This window comes from Oncorhynchus kisutch, linkage group LG18 (assembly GCF_002021735.2).
Source record: "Oncorhynchus kisutch isolate 150728-3 linkage group LG18, Okis_V2, whole genome shotgun sequence".
Taxonomy (NCBI): Eukaryota; Metazoa; Chordata; class Actinopteri; order Salmoniformes; family Salmonidae; genus Oncorhynchus; species Oncorhynchus kisutch.
In genome coordinates this window covers 81,785,765-81,806,944 of record NC_034191.2, presented here as the reverse complement: position 1 = coordinate 81,806,944, position 21,180 = coordinate 81,785,765, and the positions used below count along the sequence as shown (strand labels likewise).

Here is a 21,180-nt window from a genome sequence, read left to right as displayed (position 1 = left end):
GATGCTGGCCCATGTTGACTCTACAAGGTGTCTAAAGCGTTCCACAGGGATGCTGGCCCATGTTGACTCTACAAGGTGTTGAAAGCGTTCCACAGGGATGCTGGCCCATGTTGACTCTACAAGGTGTTGAAAGCATTCCACAGGGATGCTGGTCCATGTTGTCTCTACAAGGTGTTGAAAGCGTTCCGCAGGGATGCTGGCCCATGTTGACTCCAATGCTTCCCACAGTTGTATCAAGTTGGCTTGATTTCCTTTGGGTGGTGGACCCTTCTTGAAAAAAAAACTCTGAATGGCACACATACACAATCCATGTCTCAATTGTCTCCCCCCCCCCCCCCCCCCTAACCTGTCTCCTCCCTTTCATCTACACTGATTTGAAGTGGATTTAACAAGTGACATCAATGTGACCTTAATGTTCTGTACACTCAGTGTATATCTGAAGTACTACCAGGTGGGCATCCTTCCCATTTAATCCATAGTAAAGTCATGAAAGTCATTGATATGGGGCAGCAGGGTAGCCTAGTGGTTAGAGTGTAGAGGTGGTAGGGTAGCCTAGTGGTTAGAGCGTTGGACTAGTAACCGGAAGGTTGCAAGTTCAAATCCCTGAGCTGACAAGGTACAAAACTGTCATTCTGCCCCTGAACAGGCAGTTAACCCAACTTGTTCCTAGGCTGTCATTGAAAATAAGAATTTGTTCTTAACTGACTTGCCTAGTTAAATAAAGGTAAAATAAATATTGTTTTAGGGAATTAGTATCTTAGTTGAGACCGGTGGGTCAGTTTCTTTCTGTGGTTTTTAATTATTACTTTTAAAATCAATCAACCAATCGAGTAATCAATCAACCAGCCAACCGATCGATCTATTCACCCCAGATGTGTCCTGTCTCTCCTCCAGGTTCGTATCAGGGCCAGTGGATGGGTGGTATGCGGCATGGATATGGCGTGCGCCAGAGTGTTCCGTACGGCATGGCCACTGTGATCCAGTCCCCGCTACGTACCTCCTTGGCATCCCTGCGCTCCGAGCAGAGTAACGGCTCCGTGCTCCAGGATCTCTCCGGTGACACGCCCGCCGGCGGCCGCGGCGGGTTCGTCCTCAACTTCCACTCGGACGGCGAAGTGGCCACCGGGAAGAAGAAGAAGAAGGGTCTGTTCCGCCACGGGTCGCTGTTCGGGAGCCTCCGTCGGCTACACAAGTCCGAATCGAAGTCGTCCATCTCCAGTAAGAGGAGTTCGGCACGCAGTGACGCCGCTATGAGCCGCATCAGCTCCTCCGACGCGGACGCCAACTCCACCGTCTCCCTGGGTGACGGAGAGCTGCCGGAAGAGGACTTGCTGTTGGAGGATCACGTGGATGCCACCACCACCGAGACGTACACGGGGGAGTGGAAGAACGACAAGCGCAACGGGTTCGGTGTCAGCGAACGTTCCAACGGGATGAAGTACGAGGGGGAGTGGCTGAACAACAAGCGCCACGGTTACGGGTGCACCACCTTCCCCGAGGGGAACAAGGAAGAAGGGAAGTACAAGAATAATGTGTTGGTTCGTGGAATAAGGAAGCAGCTGATCCCGCTAAAGAACCCCAAAACCAAAGAGAAAGTGGACCGGGCCGTGGAGGGGGCGCGGAGGGCAGGGGCCATCGCCAGGACGAAAGTGGAAATAGCAGCTTCCAGGTAGGTCCCTGGGGATGTGGGGCGTGTGTGAATGTGTGTGTGTGCATGTGTGAGAGAGAGAGAAAGACATTCAGATACGCAAGATCAAAGCCCTTCCTACATTCCCATTCTGCCTGATATAACTAGAGTTGGGATCAAAGCCCCTCCTACATTCCCATTCTGCCTGATATAACTAGAGTTGGGATCAAAGCCCTTCCTACACACCCATTCTGCCTGATATAACTAGAGTTGGGATCAAAGCCCTTCCTACACACCCATTCTGACTGATATAACTAGAGTTGGGATCAAAGCCCTTCCTACACACCCATTCTGCCCGATATAACTAGAGTTGGGATCAAAGCCCTTCCTACACACCCATTCTGCCTGATATAACTAGAGTTGGGATCAAAGCCCTTCCTACACACCCATTCTGACTGATATGACTGATATAACTAGAGTTGGGATCAAAGCCCTTCCTACACACCCATTCTGCCTGATATGACTGATATAACTAGAGTTGGGATCAAAGCCCTTCCTACACACCCATTCTGCCTGATATGACTGATATAACTAGAGTTGGGATCAAAGCCCTTCCTACACACCCATTCTGCCTGATATAACTAGAGTTGGGACCAAAGCCCTTCCTACACACCCATTCTGCCTGATATAACTAGAGTTGGGATCAAAGCCCTTCCTACACACCCATTCTGACTGATATAACTAGAGTTGGGATCAAAGCCCTTCCTACACACCCATTCTGACTGATATAACTAGAGTTGGGATCAAAGCCCTTCCTACACACCCATTCTGACTGATATAACTAGAGTTGGGATCAAAGCCCTTCCTACACACCCATTCTGACTGATATAACTAGAGTTGGGATCAAAGCCCTTCCTACACACCCATTCTGACTGATATAACTAGAGTTGGGATCAAAGCCCTTCCTACACACCCATTCTGACTGATATAACTAGAGTTGGGATCAAAGCCCTTCCTACACACCCATTCTGCCTGATATAACTAGAGTTGGGATCAAAGCCCTTCCTACACACCCATTCTGCCTGATATAACTAGAGTTGGGATCAAAGCCCTTCCTACACACCCATTCTGACTGATATAACTAGAGTTGGGATCAAAGCCCTTCCTACACACCCATTCTGACTGATATAACTAGAGTTGGGATCAAAGCCCTTCCTACACACCCATTCTGACTGATATAACTAGAGTTGGGATCAAAGCCCTTCCTACACACCCATTCTGACTGATATAACTAGAGTTGGGATCAAAGCCCTTCCTACACACCCATTCTGACTGATATAACTAGAGTTGGGATCAAAGCCCTTCCTACACACCCATTCTGACTGATATAACTAGAGTTGGGATCAAAGCCCTTCCTACACACCCATTCTGCCTGATATAACTAGAGTTGGGATCAAAGCCCTTCCTACACACCCATTCTGACTGATATAACTAGAGTTGGGATCAAAGCCCTTCCTACACACCCATTCTGCCTGATATGACTGATATAACTAGAGTTGGGATCAAAGCCCTTCCTACACACCCATTCTGCCTGATATGACTGATATAACTAGAGTTGGGATCAAAGCCCTTCCTACACACCCATTCTGCCTGATATGACTGATATAACTAGAGTTGGGATCAAAGCCCTTCCTACACACCCATTCTGCCTGATATAACTAGAGTTGGGACCAAAGCCCTTCCTACACACCCATTCTGCCTGATATAACTAGAGTTGGGATCAAAGCCCTTCCTACACACCCATTCTGACTGATATAACTAGAGTTGGGATCAAAGCCCTTCCTACACACCCATTCTGCCTGATATAACTAGAGTTGGGATCAAAGCCCTTCCTACACACCCATTCTGACTGATATAACTAGAGTTGGGATCAAAGCCCTTCCTACACACCCATTCTGACTGATATAACTAGAGTTGGGATCAAAGCCCTTCCTACACACCCATTCTGACTGATATAACTAGAGTTGGGATCAAAGCCCTTCCTACACACCCATTCTGACTGATATAACTAGAGTTGGGATCAAAGCCCTTCCTACACACCCATTCTGACTGATATAACTAGAGTTGGGATCAAAGCCCTTCCTACACACCCATTCTGCCTGATATAACTAGAGTTGGGATCAAAGCCCTTCCTACACACCCATTCTGCCTGATATAACTAGAGTTGGGATCAAAGCCCTTCCTACACACCCATTCTGACTGATATAACTAGAGTTGGGATCAAAGCCCTTCCTACACACCCATTCTGACTGATATAACTAGAGTTGGGATCAAAGCCCTTCCTACACACCCATTCTGACTGATATAACTAGAGTTGGGATCAAAGCCCTTCCTACACACCCATTCTGACTGATATAACTAGAGTTGGGATCAAAGCCCTTCCTACACACCCATTCTGACTGATATAACTAGAGTTGGGATCAAAGCCCTTCCTACACACCCATTCTGACTGATATAACTAGAGTTGGGATCAAAGCCCTTCCTACACACCCATTCTGACTGATATAACTAGAGTTGGGATCAAAGCCCTTCCTACACACCCATTCTGACTGATATAACTAGAGTTGGGATCAAAGCCCTTCCTACACACCCATTCTGACTGATATAACTAGAGTTGGGATCAAAGCCCTTCCTACACACCCATTCTGCCTGATATAACTAGAGTTGGGATCAAAGCCCTTCCTACACACCCATTCTGACTGATATAACTAGAGTTGGGATCAAAGCCCTTCCTACACACCCATTCTGACTGATATAACTAGAGTTGGGATCAAAGCCCTTCCTACACACCCATTCTGACTGATATAACTAGAGTTGGGATCAAAGCCCTTCCTACACACCCATTCTGACTGATATAACTAGAGTTGGGATCAAAGCCCTTCCTACACACCCATTCTGACTGATATAACTAGAGTTGGGATCAAAGCCCTTCCTACACACCCATTCTGCCTGATATAACTAGAGTTGGGATCAAAGCCCTTCCTACACACCCATTCTGCCTGATATAACTAGAGTTGGGATCAAAGCCCTTCCTACACACCCATTCTGCCTGATATAACTAGAGTTGGGATCAAAGCCCTTCCTACACACCCATTCTGCCTGATATAACTAGAGTTGGGATCAAAGCCCTTCCTACACACCCATTCTGACTGATATAACTAGAGTTGGGATCAAAGCCCTTCCTACACACCCATTCTGACTGATGTAACTAGAGTTGGGATCAAAGCACTTCCTACACACCCATTCTGCCTGATATAACTAGAGTTGGGATCAAAGCCCTTCCTACACACCCATTCTGCCTGATATAACTAGAGTTGGGATCAAAGCCCTTCCTACACACCCATTCTGCCTGATATAACTAGAGTTGGGATCAAAGCCCTTCCTACACACCCATTCTGCCTGATATAACTAGAGTTGGGATCAAAGCCCTTCCTACACACCCATTCTGCCTGATATAACTAGAGTTGGGATCAAAGCCCTTCCTACACACCCATTCTGACTGATATAACTAGAGTTGGGATCAAAGCCCTTCCTACACACCCATTCTGCCTGATATAACTAGAGTTGGGATCAAAGCCCTTCCTACACACCCATTCTGACTGATATAACTAGAGTTGGGATTGAAGACCCAGCCTCCTATAAAAGCATTCTCATGACAGTGGGCCCTAATGTTCATTCACCATCACCAACCAGTGCTTCTGTGTGATGCCACCAGTTTATTAGTCCGTGTGTGTGTGTGTGTGTGTGTGTGTGTGTGTGGTGTGTGCACTCTTTGTGTTCTATGCTTCTATCCTCTCATATCACATACAGTGTTTCACCTGTGTTGACTTAGCAGACGCAGGCAGCCTGATTTAGGTCAATTCTGGGCCATGTCAAGTTTATCTGGTGTGCTGTATAATGATAGACACACACACACACACACACACACACACACACACACACACACACACACACACACACACACACACACACACACACACACACACACACACACACACACACACACACACACACACACACACACACACACTGCCAGGCACCCAGGGACAGGCACCCAGGGACAGGCACCCAGGGACAGGCACCCAGGGACAGGCACCCAGGGACAGGCACCCAGGGACAGGCACCCAGGGACAGGCACCCAGGGACAGGTACCCAGGGACAGGTACCCAGGGACAGGTACCCAGGGGAGAGCAGGTGTGCTGGATGTGACCTTTTCATGGGCGGCACATCCCAATGGCACCCTATTCCCTATATAGTGCACACTACTTTTGACCAGAGCTTCCTATAGGCTGTCTAGTCTAAAGTAGTGCACTACATAGGGAATAGGGTGCCATTTATGACACAGACAGTACATCTCTCCTTTCCCCTTCAGAAGACTGATTACTGTTTGGCGGTTTAGCAAATATGTGCTGCGTAGAGTTGTCATCACAAACCTACTCAATATTTGTAACAGTATGTGTTCTACCGCCAAGACTTAACTTTCGCAGTCTTTCTTTCAGTAGTATTATAGGTAGTAGATAGAGACTGTGTGGAGAGTCAGAATATATAGAGACTGTGTGAGAGAGTCAGAATATATAGAGACTGTGCGAGAGAGTCAGAATATATAGAGACTCTGTGAGAGAGTCAGAATATATAGAGACTGTGTTGGAGAGTCAGAATATATAGAGACTGTGTGAGAGAGTCAGAATATATAGAGACTGTGTGAGAGAGTCAGAATATATAGAGACTGTGTGAGAGAGTCAGAATATATAGAGACTGTGTGAGAGAGTCAGAATATATAGAGACTGTGTGAGAGAGTCAGAATATATAGAGACTGTGTGAGAGAGTCAGAATATATAGAGACTGTGTGAGAGAGTCAGAATATATAGAGACTGTGTGAGAGAGTCAGAATATATAGAGACTGTGTGAGAGAGTCAGAATATATAGAGACTGTGTGAGAGAGTCAGAATATATAGAGACTGTGTGAGAGAGTCAGAATATATAGAGACTGTGTGAGAGAGTCAGAATATATAGAGACTGTGTGAGAGAGTCAGAATATATAGAGACTGTGTGAGAGAGTCAGAATATATAGAGACTGTGTGAGAGAGTCAGAATATATAGAGACTGTGTGAGAGAGTCAGAATATTTAGAGACAGTGTGAGAGAGTCAGAATATATAGAGACAGAGAGAGAGAGTCAGAATATATAGAGTCTGAGAGAGAGAGAGTCAGAATATATAGAGACTGAGAGAGAGAGAGTCAGAATATATAGAGACAGAGAGAGAGAGTCAGAATATATAGAGACTGTGAGAGAGAGAGTCAGAATATATAGAGACTGAGAGAGAGAGTCAACAGAATATATAGATACTGAGAGTCAACAGAATATATAGATACTGAGAGTCAACAGAATATATAGAGACTGAGAGAGTCAGAATATATAGAGACAGAGAGAGAGTCAACAGAATATATAGAGACAGAGAGAGAGAGTCAACAGAATATATAGAGACAGAGAGAGAGAGTCAACAGAATATATAGAGACTGAGTCAACAGAATATATAGAGACTGAGAGAGAGTCAGAATATATAGAGACAGAGAGAGAGTCAACAGAATATATAGAGACAGAGAGAGAGAGTCAGAATATATAGAGACTGTGAAAGAGAGTCAGAATATATAGAGACAGAGAGAGAGAGTCAGAATATATAGAGTCTGAGAGAGAGAGAGTCAGAATATATAGAGACTGAGAGAGAGAGAGTCAGAATATATAGAGACAGAGAGAGAGAGTCAGAATATATAGAGACTGTGAGAGAGAGAGTCAGAATATATAGAGACTGAGAGAGAGAGTCAACAGAATATATAGATACTGAGAGTCAACAGAATATATAGATACTGAGAGTCAACAGAATATATAGAGACTGAGAGAGTCAGAATATATAGAGACAGAGAGAGAGTCAACAGAATATATAGAGACAGAGAGAGAGAGTCAACAGAATATATAGAGACAGAGAGAGAGAGTCAACAGAATATATAGAGACTGAGTCAACAGAATATATAGAGACTGAGAGAGAGTCAGAATATATAGAGACAGAGAGAGAGTCAACAGAATATATAGAGACAGAGAGAGAGAGTCAGAATATATAGAGACTGTGAAAGAGAGTCAGAATATATAGAGACTGAGGGAGAGAGTCAGAATATATAGACAGAGACAGAGTCAACAGAATATAGACAGAGTCAACAGAATATAGAGACAGAGAGAGTCAACAGAATATAGAGACAGAGAGAGTCAACAGAATATAGAGACAGAGAGAGTCAACAGAATATAGAGACTGAGAGAGAGAGTCAACAGAATATATAGAGACAGAGAGAGAGTCAACAGAATATATAGAGACAGAGACAGAGAGTCAACAGAATATATAGATCCTGAGAGTCAACAGAATATATAGAGACTGAGAGAGTCAGAATATATAGAGACAGAGAGAGAGAGTCAACAGAATATATAGAGACAGAGAGAGAGAGTCAACAGAATATATAGAGACAGAGAGAGAGAGTCAACAGAATATATAGAGACAGAGAGAGAGAGTCAACAGAATATATAGAGACAGAGAGAGAGAGTCAACAGAATATATAGAGACAGAGAGAGAGAGTCAACAGAATATATAGAGACAGAGAGAGAGAGTCAACAGAATATATAGAGACTGAGTCAACATAATATATAGAGACAGAGAGAGTCAGAATATATAGAGACTGAGAGAGTCAGAATATATAGAGACTGAGAGAGAGTCAACAGAATATATAGAGACAGAGAGAGAGAGAGTCAGAATATATAGAGACTGTGAAAGAGAGTCAGAATATATAGAGACTGAGAGAGAGTCAACAGAATATATAGAGACTGAGAGAGAGAGTCAACAGAATATAGAGACAGAGAGAGAGTCAACAGAATATAGAGACAGAGAGAGAGTCAACAGAATATATAGAGACAGAGAGAGAGAGTCAACAGAATATATAGAGACAGAGAGAGAGAGTCAACAGAATATATAGAGACGGGAGAGAGTCAGAAAATATAGAGACAGAGAGAGTCAGAATATATAGAGACAGAGAGTCAACAGAATATATAGACAGAGAGAGAGAGTCAACAGAATATATAGACAGAGAGAGAGTCAACAGAATATATAGAGACAGAGAGAGAGAGTCAACAGAATATATAGAGACTGAGAGAGAGTCAACAGAATATATAGAGACAGAGACAGAGAGTCAACAGAATATATAGATACTGAGAGTCAACAGAATATATAGAGACTGAGAGAGTCAGAATATATAGAGACAGAGAGAGAGTCAACAGAATATATAGAGACTCAACAGAATATATAGAGACAGAGAGAGAGAGTCAACAGAATATATAGAGACAGAGAGAGAGTCAACAGAATATATAGAGACTGAGTCAACAGAATATATAGAGACAGAGAGAGTCAGAATATATAGAGACAGAGAGAGTCAACAGAATATATAGAGACAGAGAGAGAGAGAGAGAGTCAGAATATATAGAGACTGTGAAAGAGAGTCAGAATATATAGAGACTGAGAGAGAGTCAACAGAATATATAGAGACTGAGAGAGAGAGTCAACAAATATAGAGACAGAGAGAGAGTCAACAGAATATAGAGACAGAGAGAGAGAGTCAACAGAATATATAGAGACAGAGAGAGAGAGTCAACAGAATATATAGAGACTGAGTCAACAGAATATATAGAGACAGAGAGAGTCAGAATATATAGAGACTGAGAGAGAGTCAACAGAATATAGAGACAGAGAGAGAGTCAACAGAATATAGAGAGGTGGCCACCCCCACAGAGAAGCCAGCAGAACAGCCCACCTCAGCACCCAACAAAAGTCTCGACACCACAGCAGAACAGTCCACACCAGACCCTGACCATAGAGTCGACATCACAGCACAACAGACAAATGAAGAACCCCAAGCCCAGAGGCTCTCACCCCCTCTGAGCACCCCCCCTGTCAGCCACCCTGATAGCCCTTCTGTCAACCCCCCCACACCCACTGAGGACAAACACAAGACACAGATTGTACTACTTATGGACTCAAATGGGAAATATATAGAAGAAAAAATACTTTTTCCCAAACACAGTGTGTCTAAACTCTGGTGTCCAAACACCCAGCGTGCCCTAGACCTTCTGTCTGAGGCCAAACTAGGCTCACCCAGCCACATAATAATACACACAGGCACAAACGACCTGAGAGCACAGCAGGAAAGAGTGGCCACAGCACTGAAGGGAGTGATTGAAAAGGCTTCTTCTACTTTCCCCAACGCACAAGTGGTTATCTCCACCCTGCTACCACGAAAAGACTTCCACCCCGCCACAATACAGCGGGTAAATGCAAGTATTTCCCGTGACTGTGCCTCAAAACCAAACGTTTTCCTGGCCCACCACTCCACCCTGGACTTGAACAGCCTCTATGACCAGGTCCACCTCTACAAGGCAGCAGTGCCCACCTTTGCCCGGACTCTAAAGGACATCGCTCTCAAACGTATCCCCAACACTCCACACAGGAGCAACAGATCAATAGACACCCCACCCAGACCAGCGAGACACCCTCCCAGATCTGCAGGACCTCCCCCTGGACCTACACATAGAGGACCCACGCCAAGAGGAATTACATCCAGACCACAGTACACCCAGACACATCCACACCCCCACCCCAACCAATCAACACCCCCCCACGTCAACCATGCCCACACTCCATTTAGGCCCCCTCAGATCAGACCTATGCCACTCCTGCCCACCCCATGCACCCCACCCCCGCAAAGAGGGCCTCAACATGGAAGCCACACATACGCCCAGGTAGTGAGCGGGCAAACAGTCCCAACCCCCACTCTCACACTCGCCCAAGCCAATGGCATGTACCAGATGCTGAGCAGGCTTTGCTCACACTTACTGGCCTGAGGCTAAACCACGACCAACAACATTGGACACTCTATGGAACAAAAAGCCTTCACTATATTATCCTGGAATATCCAAGGCCTGAGGTCATCTGCCTTTGGCCTAAAGAGCAGAAACCCGGACTTCACCAAAGAAATCGGTAATACAGACATTGTCATCCTGCAAGAAACCTGGTATAGAGGAGATGGACCCACTGGTTGCCCTCTAGGTTACAGAGAGCTGGTAGTCCCATCCACCAAACTACCAGGTGTGAAACAGGGAAGGGACTCAGGGGGTATGCTAATTTGGTATAGAGCAGACCTAACTCACTCCATTAAATTAATCAAAACAGGAACATTCTACATTTGGCTAGAAATTCAAAAAGAAATTATCCTAACAGAGAAAAATGTCCTCCTGTGTGCTACCTATATCCCCCCACTAGAATCCCCATATTTTAATGAAGACAGCTTCTCCATCCTAAAGGGGGAAATCAATCATTTCCAGGCCCAGGGACATGTACTAGTCTGTGGTGACCTAAATGCCAGAACCGGACAAGAACCTGACACCCTCAGCACACAGGGGGACAAACACCTGCCTGGAGGTGACAGCATTCCCTCCCCCATATGCCCCCCTAGGCACAACTATGACAACATAACCAACAAAAACGGGTCACAACTCCTGCAGCTCTGTCGCACGCTGGGTATGTACATAGTCAACGGTAGGCTTCGAGGGGACTCCTATGGTAGGTACACCTATAGCTCATCTCTTGGCAGTAGTACTGTAGACTACTTTATCACTGACCTCAACCCAGAGTCTCTCAGAGCGTTCACAGTCAGCCCACTGACACCCCTATCAGACCACAGCAAAATCACAGTCTACTTAAACAGAGCAATACTCAATCATGAGGCATCAAAGCCAAAGGAACTGAGTAACATTAAGAAATGCTATAGATGGAAGGAATGCAGTTTGGAAACCTACCAAAAAACAATTAGGCAACAACAAATTCAATCCCTCTTAGACAATTTCCTGGGTAAAACGTTCCACTGTAATAGTGAAGGTGTAAACTTGGCAGTAGAAAATCTTAACAGTATATTTGACCTCTCAGCTTCCCTATCAAATCTAAAAATCTCAAATAGAAAACCGAAGAAAATTAACAATAATGACAAATGGTTTGATGAAGAATGCAAAAATCTAAGAAAGAAATTGAGAAACCTGTCCAACCAAAAACATAGAGACCCGGAAAACCTGAGTCTACGCCTTCACTATGGTGAATCACTAAAACAATACAGAAATACACTACGGAAAAAGAAGGAACAGCATGTCAGAAATCAGCTCAATGCAATTGAAGAATCCATAGACTCTAACCACTTCTGGGAAAATTGGAAAACACTAAACAGACAACATGAAGAATTATCTATCCAAAATGGAGATGTATGGGTAAACCACTTCTCCAATCTTTTTGGCTCTATAACAAAGAATAAAGAGCAAAAACATATACATGATCAAACACAGATCTTAGAATCAACTATTAAAGACTACCAGAACCCACTGGATTCTCCAATTACATTGAAAGTGTTACAGGACAAAATAAAAACCCTCCAACCCAAAAAGGCCTGTGGTGTTGATGGTATCCTCAATGAAATGATCAAATATACAGACAACAAATTCCAATTGGCTATACTAAAACTCTTTAACATCATACTTAGCTCTGGCATCTTCCCCAATATTTGGAACCAAGGACTGATCACCCCAATCCACAAAAGTGGAGACAAATTTGACCCCAATAACTACCGTGGAATATGTGTCAACAGTAACCTTGGGAAAATCCTCTGCATTATTATTAACAGCAGACTCGTACATTTCCTCAATGAAAACAATGTACTGAGCAAATGTCAAATTGGCTTTTTACCAAATTACCGTACAACAGACCATGTATTCACCCTGCACACCCTAATTGACAATCAAACAAACCAAAACAAAGGCAAAGTCTTCTCATGCTTTGTTGATTTCAAAAAAGCCTTCGACTCAATCTGGCATGAGGGTCTGCTATACAAACTGATGGAAAGTGGTGTTGGGGGTAAAACATACGACATTATAAAATCCATGTACACAAACAACAAGTGTGCGGTTAAAATTGGCAAAAAAACATTTCTTCACACAGGGTCGTGGGGTTAGACAGGGATGCAGCTTAAGCCCCACCCTCTTCAACATATATATCAACGAATTGGCGAGGGCACTAGAAAAGTCTGCAGCACCCGGCCTCCCCCTGCTAGAATCCGAAGTCAAATGTTTGCTGATGATCTGGTGCTTCTGTCACCAACCAAGGAGGGCCTACAGCAGCACCTAGATCTTATGCACAGATTCTGTCAGACCTGGGCCCTGACAGTAAATCTCAGTAAGACCAAAATAATGGTGTTCCAAAAAAGGTCCAGTCACCAGGACCACAAATACAAATTCCATCTAGACACTGTTGCCCTAGAGCACACAAAAAACTATACATACCTTGGCCTAAACATCAGCACCACAGGTAACTTCCACAAAGCTGTGAACGATCTGAGAGACAAGGCAAGAAGGGCATTCTATGCCATCAAAAGAAACATAAATTTCAACATACCAATTAGGATCTGGCTAAAAATACTTGAATCAGTCATAGAGCCCATTGCCCTTTATGGCTGTGAGGTCTGGGGTCCGCTCACCAACCAAGACTTCACAAAATGGGACAAACACCAAATTGAGACTCTGCACGCAGAATTCTGCAAAAATATCCTCAGTGTACAACGTAGAACACCAAATAATGCATGCAGAGCAGAATTAGGCCGATACCCACTAATTATCAAAATCCAGAAAAGAGCTGTTAAATTCTACAACCACCTAAAAGGAAGTGATTCACAAACCTTCCATAACAAAGCCATCACCTACAGAGAGATGAACCTGGAGAAGAGTCCCCTAAGCAAGCTGGTCCTGGGGCTCTGTTCACAAACACAAACACACACTACAGAGCCCCAGGACAGCAGCACAATTAGACCCAACCAAATCATGAGAAAACAAAAAGATAACTACTTAACACATTGGAAAGAATTAACAAAAAAACAGAGCAAACTAGAATGCTATTTGGCCCTACACAGAGAGTACACAGCGGCAGAATACCTGACCACTGTGACTGACCCAAAATTAAGGAAAGCCTTGACTATGTACAGACTCAGTGAGCATAGCCTTGCTATTGAGAAAGGCCGCCGTAGGCAGACTTGGCTCTCAAGAGAAGACAGGCTATGTGCTCACTGCCCACAAAATGAGGTGGAAACTGAGCTGCACTTCCTAACCTCCTGCCCAATGTATGACCATATTAGAGAGACATATTTCCCTCAGATTACACAGATCCAGAAAGAATTCGAAAACAAATCCAATTTTGAAAAACTCCCATATCTACTGGGTGAAATTCCACAATGTGCCATCACAGCAGCAAGATTTGTGACCTGTTGCCACGAGAAAAGGGCAACCAGTGAAGAACAAACACCATTGTAAATACAACCCATATTTATGCTTATTTATTTTATCTTGTGTCCTTTAGCCATTTGTACATTGTTAGAACACTGTATATATATATAATATGACATTTGTAATGTCTTTACTGTTTTGAAACTTCTGTATGTGTAATGTTTACTGTTCATTTTTGTTGTTTTTCACTTTATATATTCACTTTATTTATTATCTACCTCACTTGCTTTGGCAATGTTAACACATGTTTCCCATGCCAATAAAGCCCTTGAATTGAATTGAAGTGAGAGTCAACAGAATATATAGAGACAGAGAGAGAGAGTCAACAGAATATATAGAGACGGGGAGAGTCAGAATATATAGAGACAGAGAGAGTCAGAATATATAGAGACAGAGAGAAAAAGTTAACAAGGTGTGGACACATTTTTGCGGATGACATTAGTTTATTGAAGGAAATGGACAGAGCTGATGTGGATGAGGTTATCTGTCGTGTAAATATCCTGCCGTTTATTGTAGGAAATGGACAGAGCTGATGTGGATACCCATAACACATTTCTTCAGGTGACTTGTGTTTATAACCAGGCGTTTTTCCTGCCTGACATCACCAGAAAAAACTATGGGACATAGACTGGTTTTTCCTGTACTGCTTATAAGCATGTTGTAAATAGCTTTGTGATGTAATTCAGTGTTATAACCAGCCTTTATAAACACTGTGGCTAGTTAGTGGTTATGTAAACATCACTATGTACTAGCTAGCTGACAGAGTGTTATAACCAGCCTTTATAAACACTATGGCTAGTTAGTGGTTATGTAAACATCACTATGTAGTAGCTAGCTGACAGAGTGTTATAACCAGCCTTTATAAACACTGTGGCTAGTTAGTGGTTATGTAAACATCACTATGTAGTAGCTAGCTGACAGAGTGTTATAACCAGCCTTTATAAACACTATGGCTAGTTAGTGGTTATGTAAACATCACTATGTAGTAGCTAGCTGACAGAGTGTTATAACCAGCTTCTAGAAACACTATGGCTAGTTAGTGGTTATGTAAACATCACTATGTAGTAGCTAGCTCACAGAGTGTTATAACCAGCCTTTATAAACACTGTGGCTAGTTAGTGGTTATGTAAACATCACTATGTAGTAGCTAGCTGACAGAGTGTTATAACCAGCCTTTATAAACACTGTGGCTAGTTAGTGGTTATGTAAACATCACTATGTAGTAGCTAGCTGACAGAGTGTTATAACCAGCCTTTATAAACACTGTGGCTAGTTAGTGGTTATGTAAACATCACTATGTGGTAGCTAGCTGACAGAGTGTTATAACCAGCCTTTATAAACACTGTGGCTAGTTAGTGGTTATGTAAACATCACTATGTAGTAGCTAGCTGACAGAGTGTTATAACCAGCCTTTATAAACACTGTGGCTAGTTAGTGGTTATGTAAACATCACTATGTAGTAGCTAGCTGACAGACATGCTGTGGTATTGATCAATAGAGGTGATCTGATTTCATTGTCCTGGAATAGCCTCAGTGGATCCAGAGAGAGGAAGAGGAGAGGAAACCAACTGACAGAGGAGAGGAAACCAACTGACGGAGGAGAGGAAACCAACTGACGGAGGAGAGGAAACCAACTGACGGAGGAGAGGAAACCAACTGACGGAGGAGAGGAAACCAACTGACGGAGGAGAGGAAACCAACTGACGGAGGAGAGGAAACCAACTGACGGAGGAGAGGAAACTAACTGACGGAGGAGATGGAGAGAAAGAGGAGAGGAAACCAACTGACAGAGGAGAGGGAGAGAGAGGAGAGGAAACGAACTGACGGAGGAGATGGAGAGAAAGAGGAGAGGAAACCAACTGACAGAGGAGAGGAAACCAACTGTCAGAGGAGAGGGAGAGAGAGAGGAGAGGAAACCAACTGTCAGAGGAGAGGGAGAGAGAGAGGAAAGGAAACCAACTGACAGAGGAGAGGGAGAGAGAGAGGAGAGGAAACCAACTGACAGAGGAGAGGGAGAGAAAGAGGAGAGGAAACCAACTGACGGAGGAGAGGGAGAGAAAGAGGAGAGGAAACCAACTGACAGAGGAGAGGGAGAGAAAGAGGAGAGGAAACCAACTGACAGAGGAGAGGGAGAGAAAGAGGAGAGGAAACCAACTGACGGAGGAGAGGAAACCAACTGACAGAGGAGAGGAAACCAACTGACAGAGGAGAGGGAGAGAAAGAGGAGAGGAAACCAACTGACGGAGGAGAGGAAAACAACTGACAGAGGAGAGGAAAACGACTGACAGAGGAGAGGAAACCGACTGACAGAGGAGAGGAAACGAACTGACGGAGGATATGGAGAGAAAGAGGAGAGGAAACCAACTGACAGAGGAGAGGAAACCAACTGTCAGAGGAGAGGGAGAGAGAGAGGAGAGGAAACCAACTGACAGAGGAGAGGGAGAGAAAGAGGAGAGGAAACCAACTGACAGAGGAGAGGGAGAGAAAGAGGAGAGGCAACCAACTGACAGAGGAGAGGGAGAGAAAGAGGAGAGGAAACCAACTGACAGAGGAGAGGGAGAGAAAGAGGAGAGGAAACCAACTGACAGAGGAGAGGGAGAGAGAGAGGAGAGGAAACCAACTGACAGAGGAGAGGGAGAGAAAGAGGAGAGGAAACCAACTGACGGAGGAGAGGGAGAGAAAGAGGAGAGGAAACCAACTGACAGAGGAGAGGGAGAGAAAGAGGAGAGGAAACCAACTGACAGAGGAGAGGGAGAGAAAGAGGAGAGGAAACCAACTGACGGAGGAGAGGAAACCAACTGACAGAGGAGAGGAAACCAACTGACAGAGGAGAGGGAGAGAAAGAGGAGAGGAAACCAACTGACGGAGGAGAGGAAAACAACTGACAGAGGAGAGGAAAACGACTGACAGAGGAGAGGAAAACGACTGACAGAGGAGAGGAAACCGACTGACAGAGGAGAGGAAACGAACTGACGGAGGATATGGAGAGAAAGAGGAGAGGAAACCAACTGACAGAGGAGAGGAAACCAACTGTCAGAGGAGAGGGAGAGAGAGAGGAGAGGAAACCAACTGACAGAGGAGAGGGAGAGAAAGAGGAGAGGAAACCAACTGACAGAGGAGAGGGAGAGAAAGAGGAGAGGAAACCAACTGACGGAGGAGAGGGAGAGAAAGAGGAGAGGAAACCAACTGACGGAGGAGAGGGAGAGAAAGAGGAGAGGAAACCAACTGACAGAGGAGAGGAAACCAACTGACGGAGGAGAGGAAACCAACTGACGGAGGAGAGGGAGAGAAAGAGGAGAGGAAACCAACTGATGGAGGAGAGGGAGAGAAAGAGGAGAGGAAACCAACTGACGGAGGAGAGGGAGAGAAAGAGGAGAGGAAACCAACTGACGGAGGAGAGGGAGAGAAAGAGGAGAGGAAACCAACTGACAGAGGAGAGGAAACCAACTGACGGAGGAGAGGAAACCAACTGACGGAGGAGAGGAAACCAACTGACAGAGGAGAGGGAGAGAAAGAGGAGAGGAAACCAACTGACAGAGGAGAGGGAGAGAAAGAGGAGAGGAAATGGGAATGAGAATGGATTCAGTCAAACGGCGAGAGGAGTTAATTTGCTGAGCAGGAGAAGGAGGTCAAAGGAGGGATAGATAGGTTGGGGAGTCTGGATGGACAGAAGTAATGGGATAACAGAAAGGAGAGGACATACACACCCAACACACACACACACACACACACACACCCAACACACACACACACACACACCCAACACACACACACACACCCAACACACACACACACACACCCAACACACACACACACACACCAACACAAACACACACACACACCCAACACACACCCAACACACACCCAACACAAACACACACACACCCAACACACACCCAACACAAACACACACACACCCAACACACACCCAACACAAACACACACACACCCAACACACACCCAACACACACACACACACACCCAACACAAACACACACACACCCAAAACACACACACACCCAACACACACACACACACCCAACACACACCCAACACAAACACACACACACCCAACACACACCCAACACAAACACACACACACCCAACACACACCCAACACAAACACCCAACACACACACCCAACACAAACACCCAACACACACACCCAACACACACCCAACACACACACACCCAACACACACACACCCAACACACACACCCAACACACCCAAACACACACCCAACACAAACACACACACACCCAACACACACCCAACACAAACACACACACACCCAACACACACCCAACACACACCCAACACAGACCCAACACACACAACACACACACCACTCTATGAGAAAGCAGGCCTCAACGAGCTGTCCAATCATCCCCTGGGGCAGAGCTAATGACCTCATGGTCTTGACCAGCCAATCAATAGCCTAGCGTGATGCTGGTGTAGAGTCCTCTGTGGTGCCAGCTTCCACGACCAGTCTGTGTGTCTGTGTAGTTTATGTGTCTCCTAGGTTAATGTGTCGGTGAGTTTCCTCATTCACAGACCCTTACTAAGCCTTCAGCCTTATCTCCACAGAATGAACCTCTCTTGGAAAGGTCATTACAGTATGAATGGGAGGTGTGGCGTGGTGTGTACCAGGTCTCTGCACAGAGATAAGTGCTGGCCGGCATTCCTCTCCTTCAAGAGTAGTAGATAGAGGATCAGAGAGACAGAGGAGCAGAGAGACAGAGGAGCAGAGAGACAGAGGAGCAGAGAGAGAGAGAGAGGAGCAGAGAGAGAGAGGAGCAGAGAGAGAGGATTAGTGAGACAGAGGAGCAGAGAGAGAGAGAGGAGCAGAGACAGAGGAGCAGAGAGAGAGAGAGGAGCAGAGAGACAGAGGAGCAGAGAGACAGAGGAGCAGAGAGAGAGAGAGAGGAGCAGAGAGACAGAGGAGCAGAGTGAGAGAGGAGCAGAGTGAGAGAGGAGCAGAGTGAGAGAGGAGCAGAGAGAGGGAGGGAGGAGCAGAGAGAGGGAGAGAGGAGCAGAGAGAGAGAGGAGAGGTGCTGGCTAGCAGAGTAGAACACCTGTTTAGGAGAGGTGCTGGCTAGCAGAGTAGAACACCTGTTTAGGAGAGGTGCTGGCTAGCAGAGTAGAACACCTGTTTAGGAGAGGTGCTGGCTAACAGAGTAGATCACTTGTTTAGGAGAGGTGCTGGCTAGCAGAGTAGAACACCTGGTTAGGAGAGGTGCTGGCTAACAGAGTAGAACACCTGTTTGGCTACTTAGGCCTACAGTTAGTGTGTGGAAGCCACAGCAGCAGATCAGCGGAGAAGTTGAGCCTCACGCTTCAAGGCTCTTAGTTGTTGTGTAAATTGATATGCTATGCTGTTTAGTTTGTGCGTCTACGATACATCACTGTCTACCTTTAAAGATAATTATCCTCTTGATTAAAACGGAACAATGCTGTTCTTATTCACCTCTGAACTGGAATCATTATCCGTCAGGGCAGAAAGACCTCTCTCTCTGTCTCTTTTTCTCTATCTCTCTGTCTCTCTCTCTCTCTGTCTCTCTCTCTCTCTCTCTCTCTCTCTCTCTCTGTCTCTCTCTCTCTGTCTCTCTGTCTCTCTCTCTCTCTCTCTGTGTCTCTGTTTCTCTCTCTGTCTCTTTTTCTCTATCTCTGTCTCTCTCTCTCTCTCTCTCTCTCTCTCTGTCTCTCTCCCTCTCTGTCTCTTTTTCTCTATCTCTGTCTCTCTCTCTCTCTCTCTCTCTCCTCTCTCTCTCTCTCTCTCTCTCTGTCTCTCTCTGTCTCTCTCTCTCTCTCTCTCTCTCTCTCTCTCTCTCTCTCTCTCTCTCTCTGTCTCTCTCTCTCTCTGTCTCTCTCTGTCTCTCTCTCTCTCTGTCTCTTTTTCTCTATCTCTGTCTCTCTCTCTCTCTCTCTCTCTCTCTCTCTCTCTCTCTCTCTCTCTCTCTGTCTCTCTCTGTCTCTCTCTCTCTGTCTCTTTTTCTCTATCTCTCTCTCTCTGTGTGTCTCTCTCTCTGTCTCTTTCTGTCTCTCTCTCTCTCAATTCAATTCAATTCAAGGGCTTTATTGGCATGGGAAACATGTGTTAACATTGCCAAAGCAAGTGAGGTAGATAATATATAAAGTGAAATAAACAATAAAAATGAACAGTAAACATTACACATACAGAAGTTTCAAAACAATAAAGACATTACAAATGTCATATTATATATATACAGTGTTTTAACAATGTACAAATGGTTAAAGGACACAAGATAAAATAAATAAGCATAAATATGGGTTGTATTTACAATGGTGTTCTTCACTGGTTGCCCTTTTCTCGTGGCAACAGGTCACAAATCTTGCTGTTGTGATGGCACATTGTGGAATTTCACCCAGTAGATATGGGAGTTTATCAAAATTGGATTTGTTTTCGAATTCTTTGTGGATCTGTGTAATCTGAGGGAAATATGTCTCTCTAATATGGTCATACATTGGGCAGGAGGTTAGGAAGTGCAGCTCAGTTTCCACCTCATTTTGTGGGCAGTGAGCACATAGCCTGTCTTCTCTTGAGAGCCATGTCTGCCTACGGCGGCCTTTCTCAATAGCAAGGCTATGCTCACTGAGTCTGTACATAGTCAAAGCTTTCCTTAATTTTGGGTCAGTCACAGTGGTCAGGTATTCTGCCGCTGTGTACTCTCTGTGTAGGGCCAAATAGCTTTCTAGTTTGCTCTGTTTTTTTGTTAATTCTTTCCAATGTGTCAAGTAATTATCTTTTTGTTTTCTCATGATTTGGTTGGGTCTAATTGTGCTGCTGTCCTGGGGCTCTGTGTGGTCTGTTTGTGTTTGTGAACAGAGCCCCAGGACCAGCTTGCTTAGGGGACTCTTCTCCAGGTTCATCTCTCTGTAGGTGATGGCTTTGTTATGGAAGGTTTGGGAATCTCTTCCTTTTAGGTGGTTCTTTTCTGGATTTTGATAATTAGTGGGTATCGGCCTAATTCTGCTCTGCATGCATTATTTGGTGTTCTACGTTGTACACGGAGGATATTTTTGCAGAATTCTGCGTGCAGAGTCTCAATTTGGTGTTTGTCCCATTTTG

The 21,180-nt window shown here is 44.9% G+C and overlaps 1 protein-coding gene across 1 annotated transcript in view; it reads left to right on the top strand.

Annotated features, from left to right (window-relative positions):
- LOC109876025 (junctophilin-1) overlaps nucleotides 1–21,180 on the top strand; it is a 93,590-nt gene that overhangs the window by 7,126 nt on the left and 65,284 nt on the right. Inside the window, 1 exon segment of the mRNA XM_031796897.1 lies at nucleotides 895–1,669. Within this exon segment, the coding sequence (XP_031652757.1) occupies nucleotides 895–1,669 (775 nt within the window).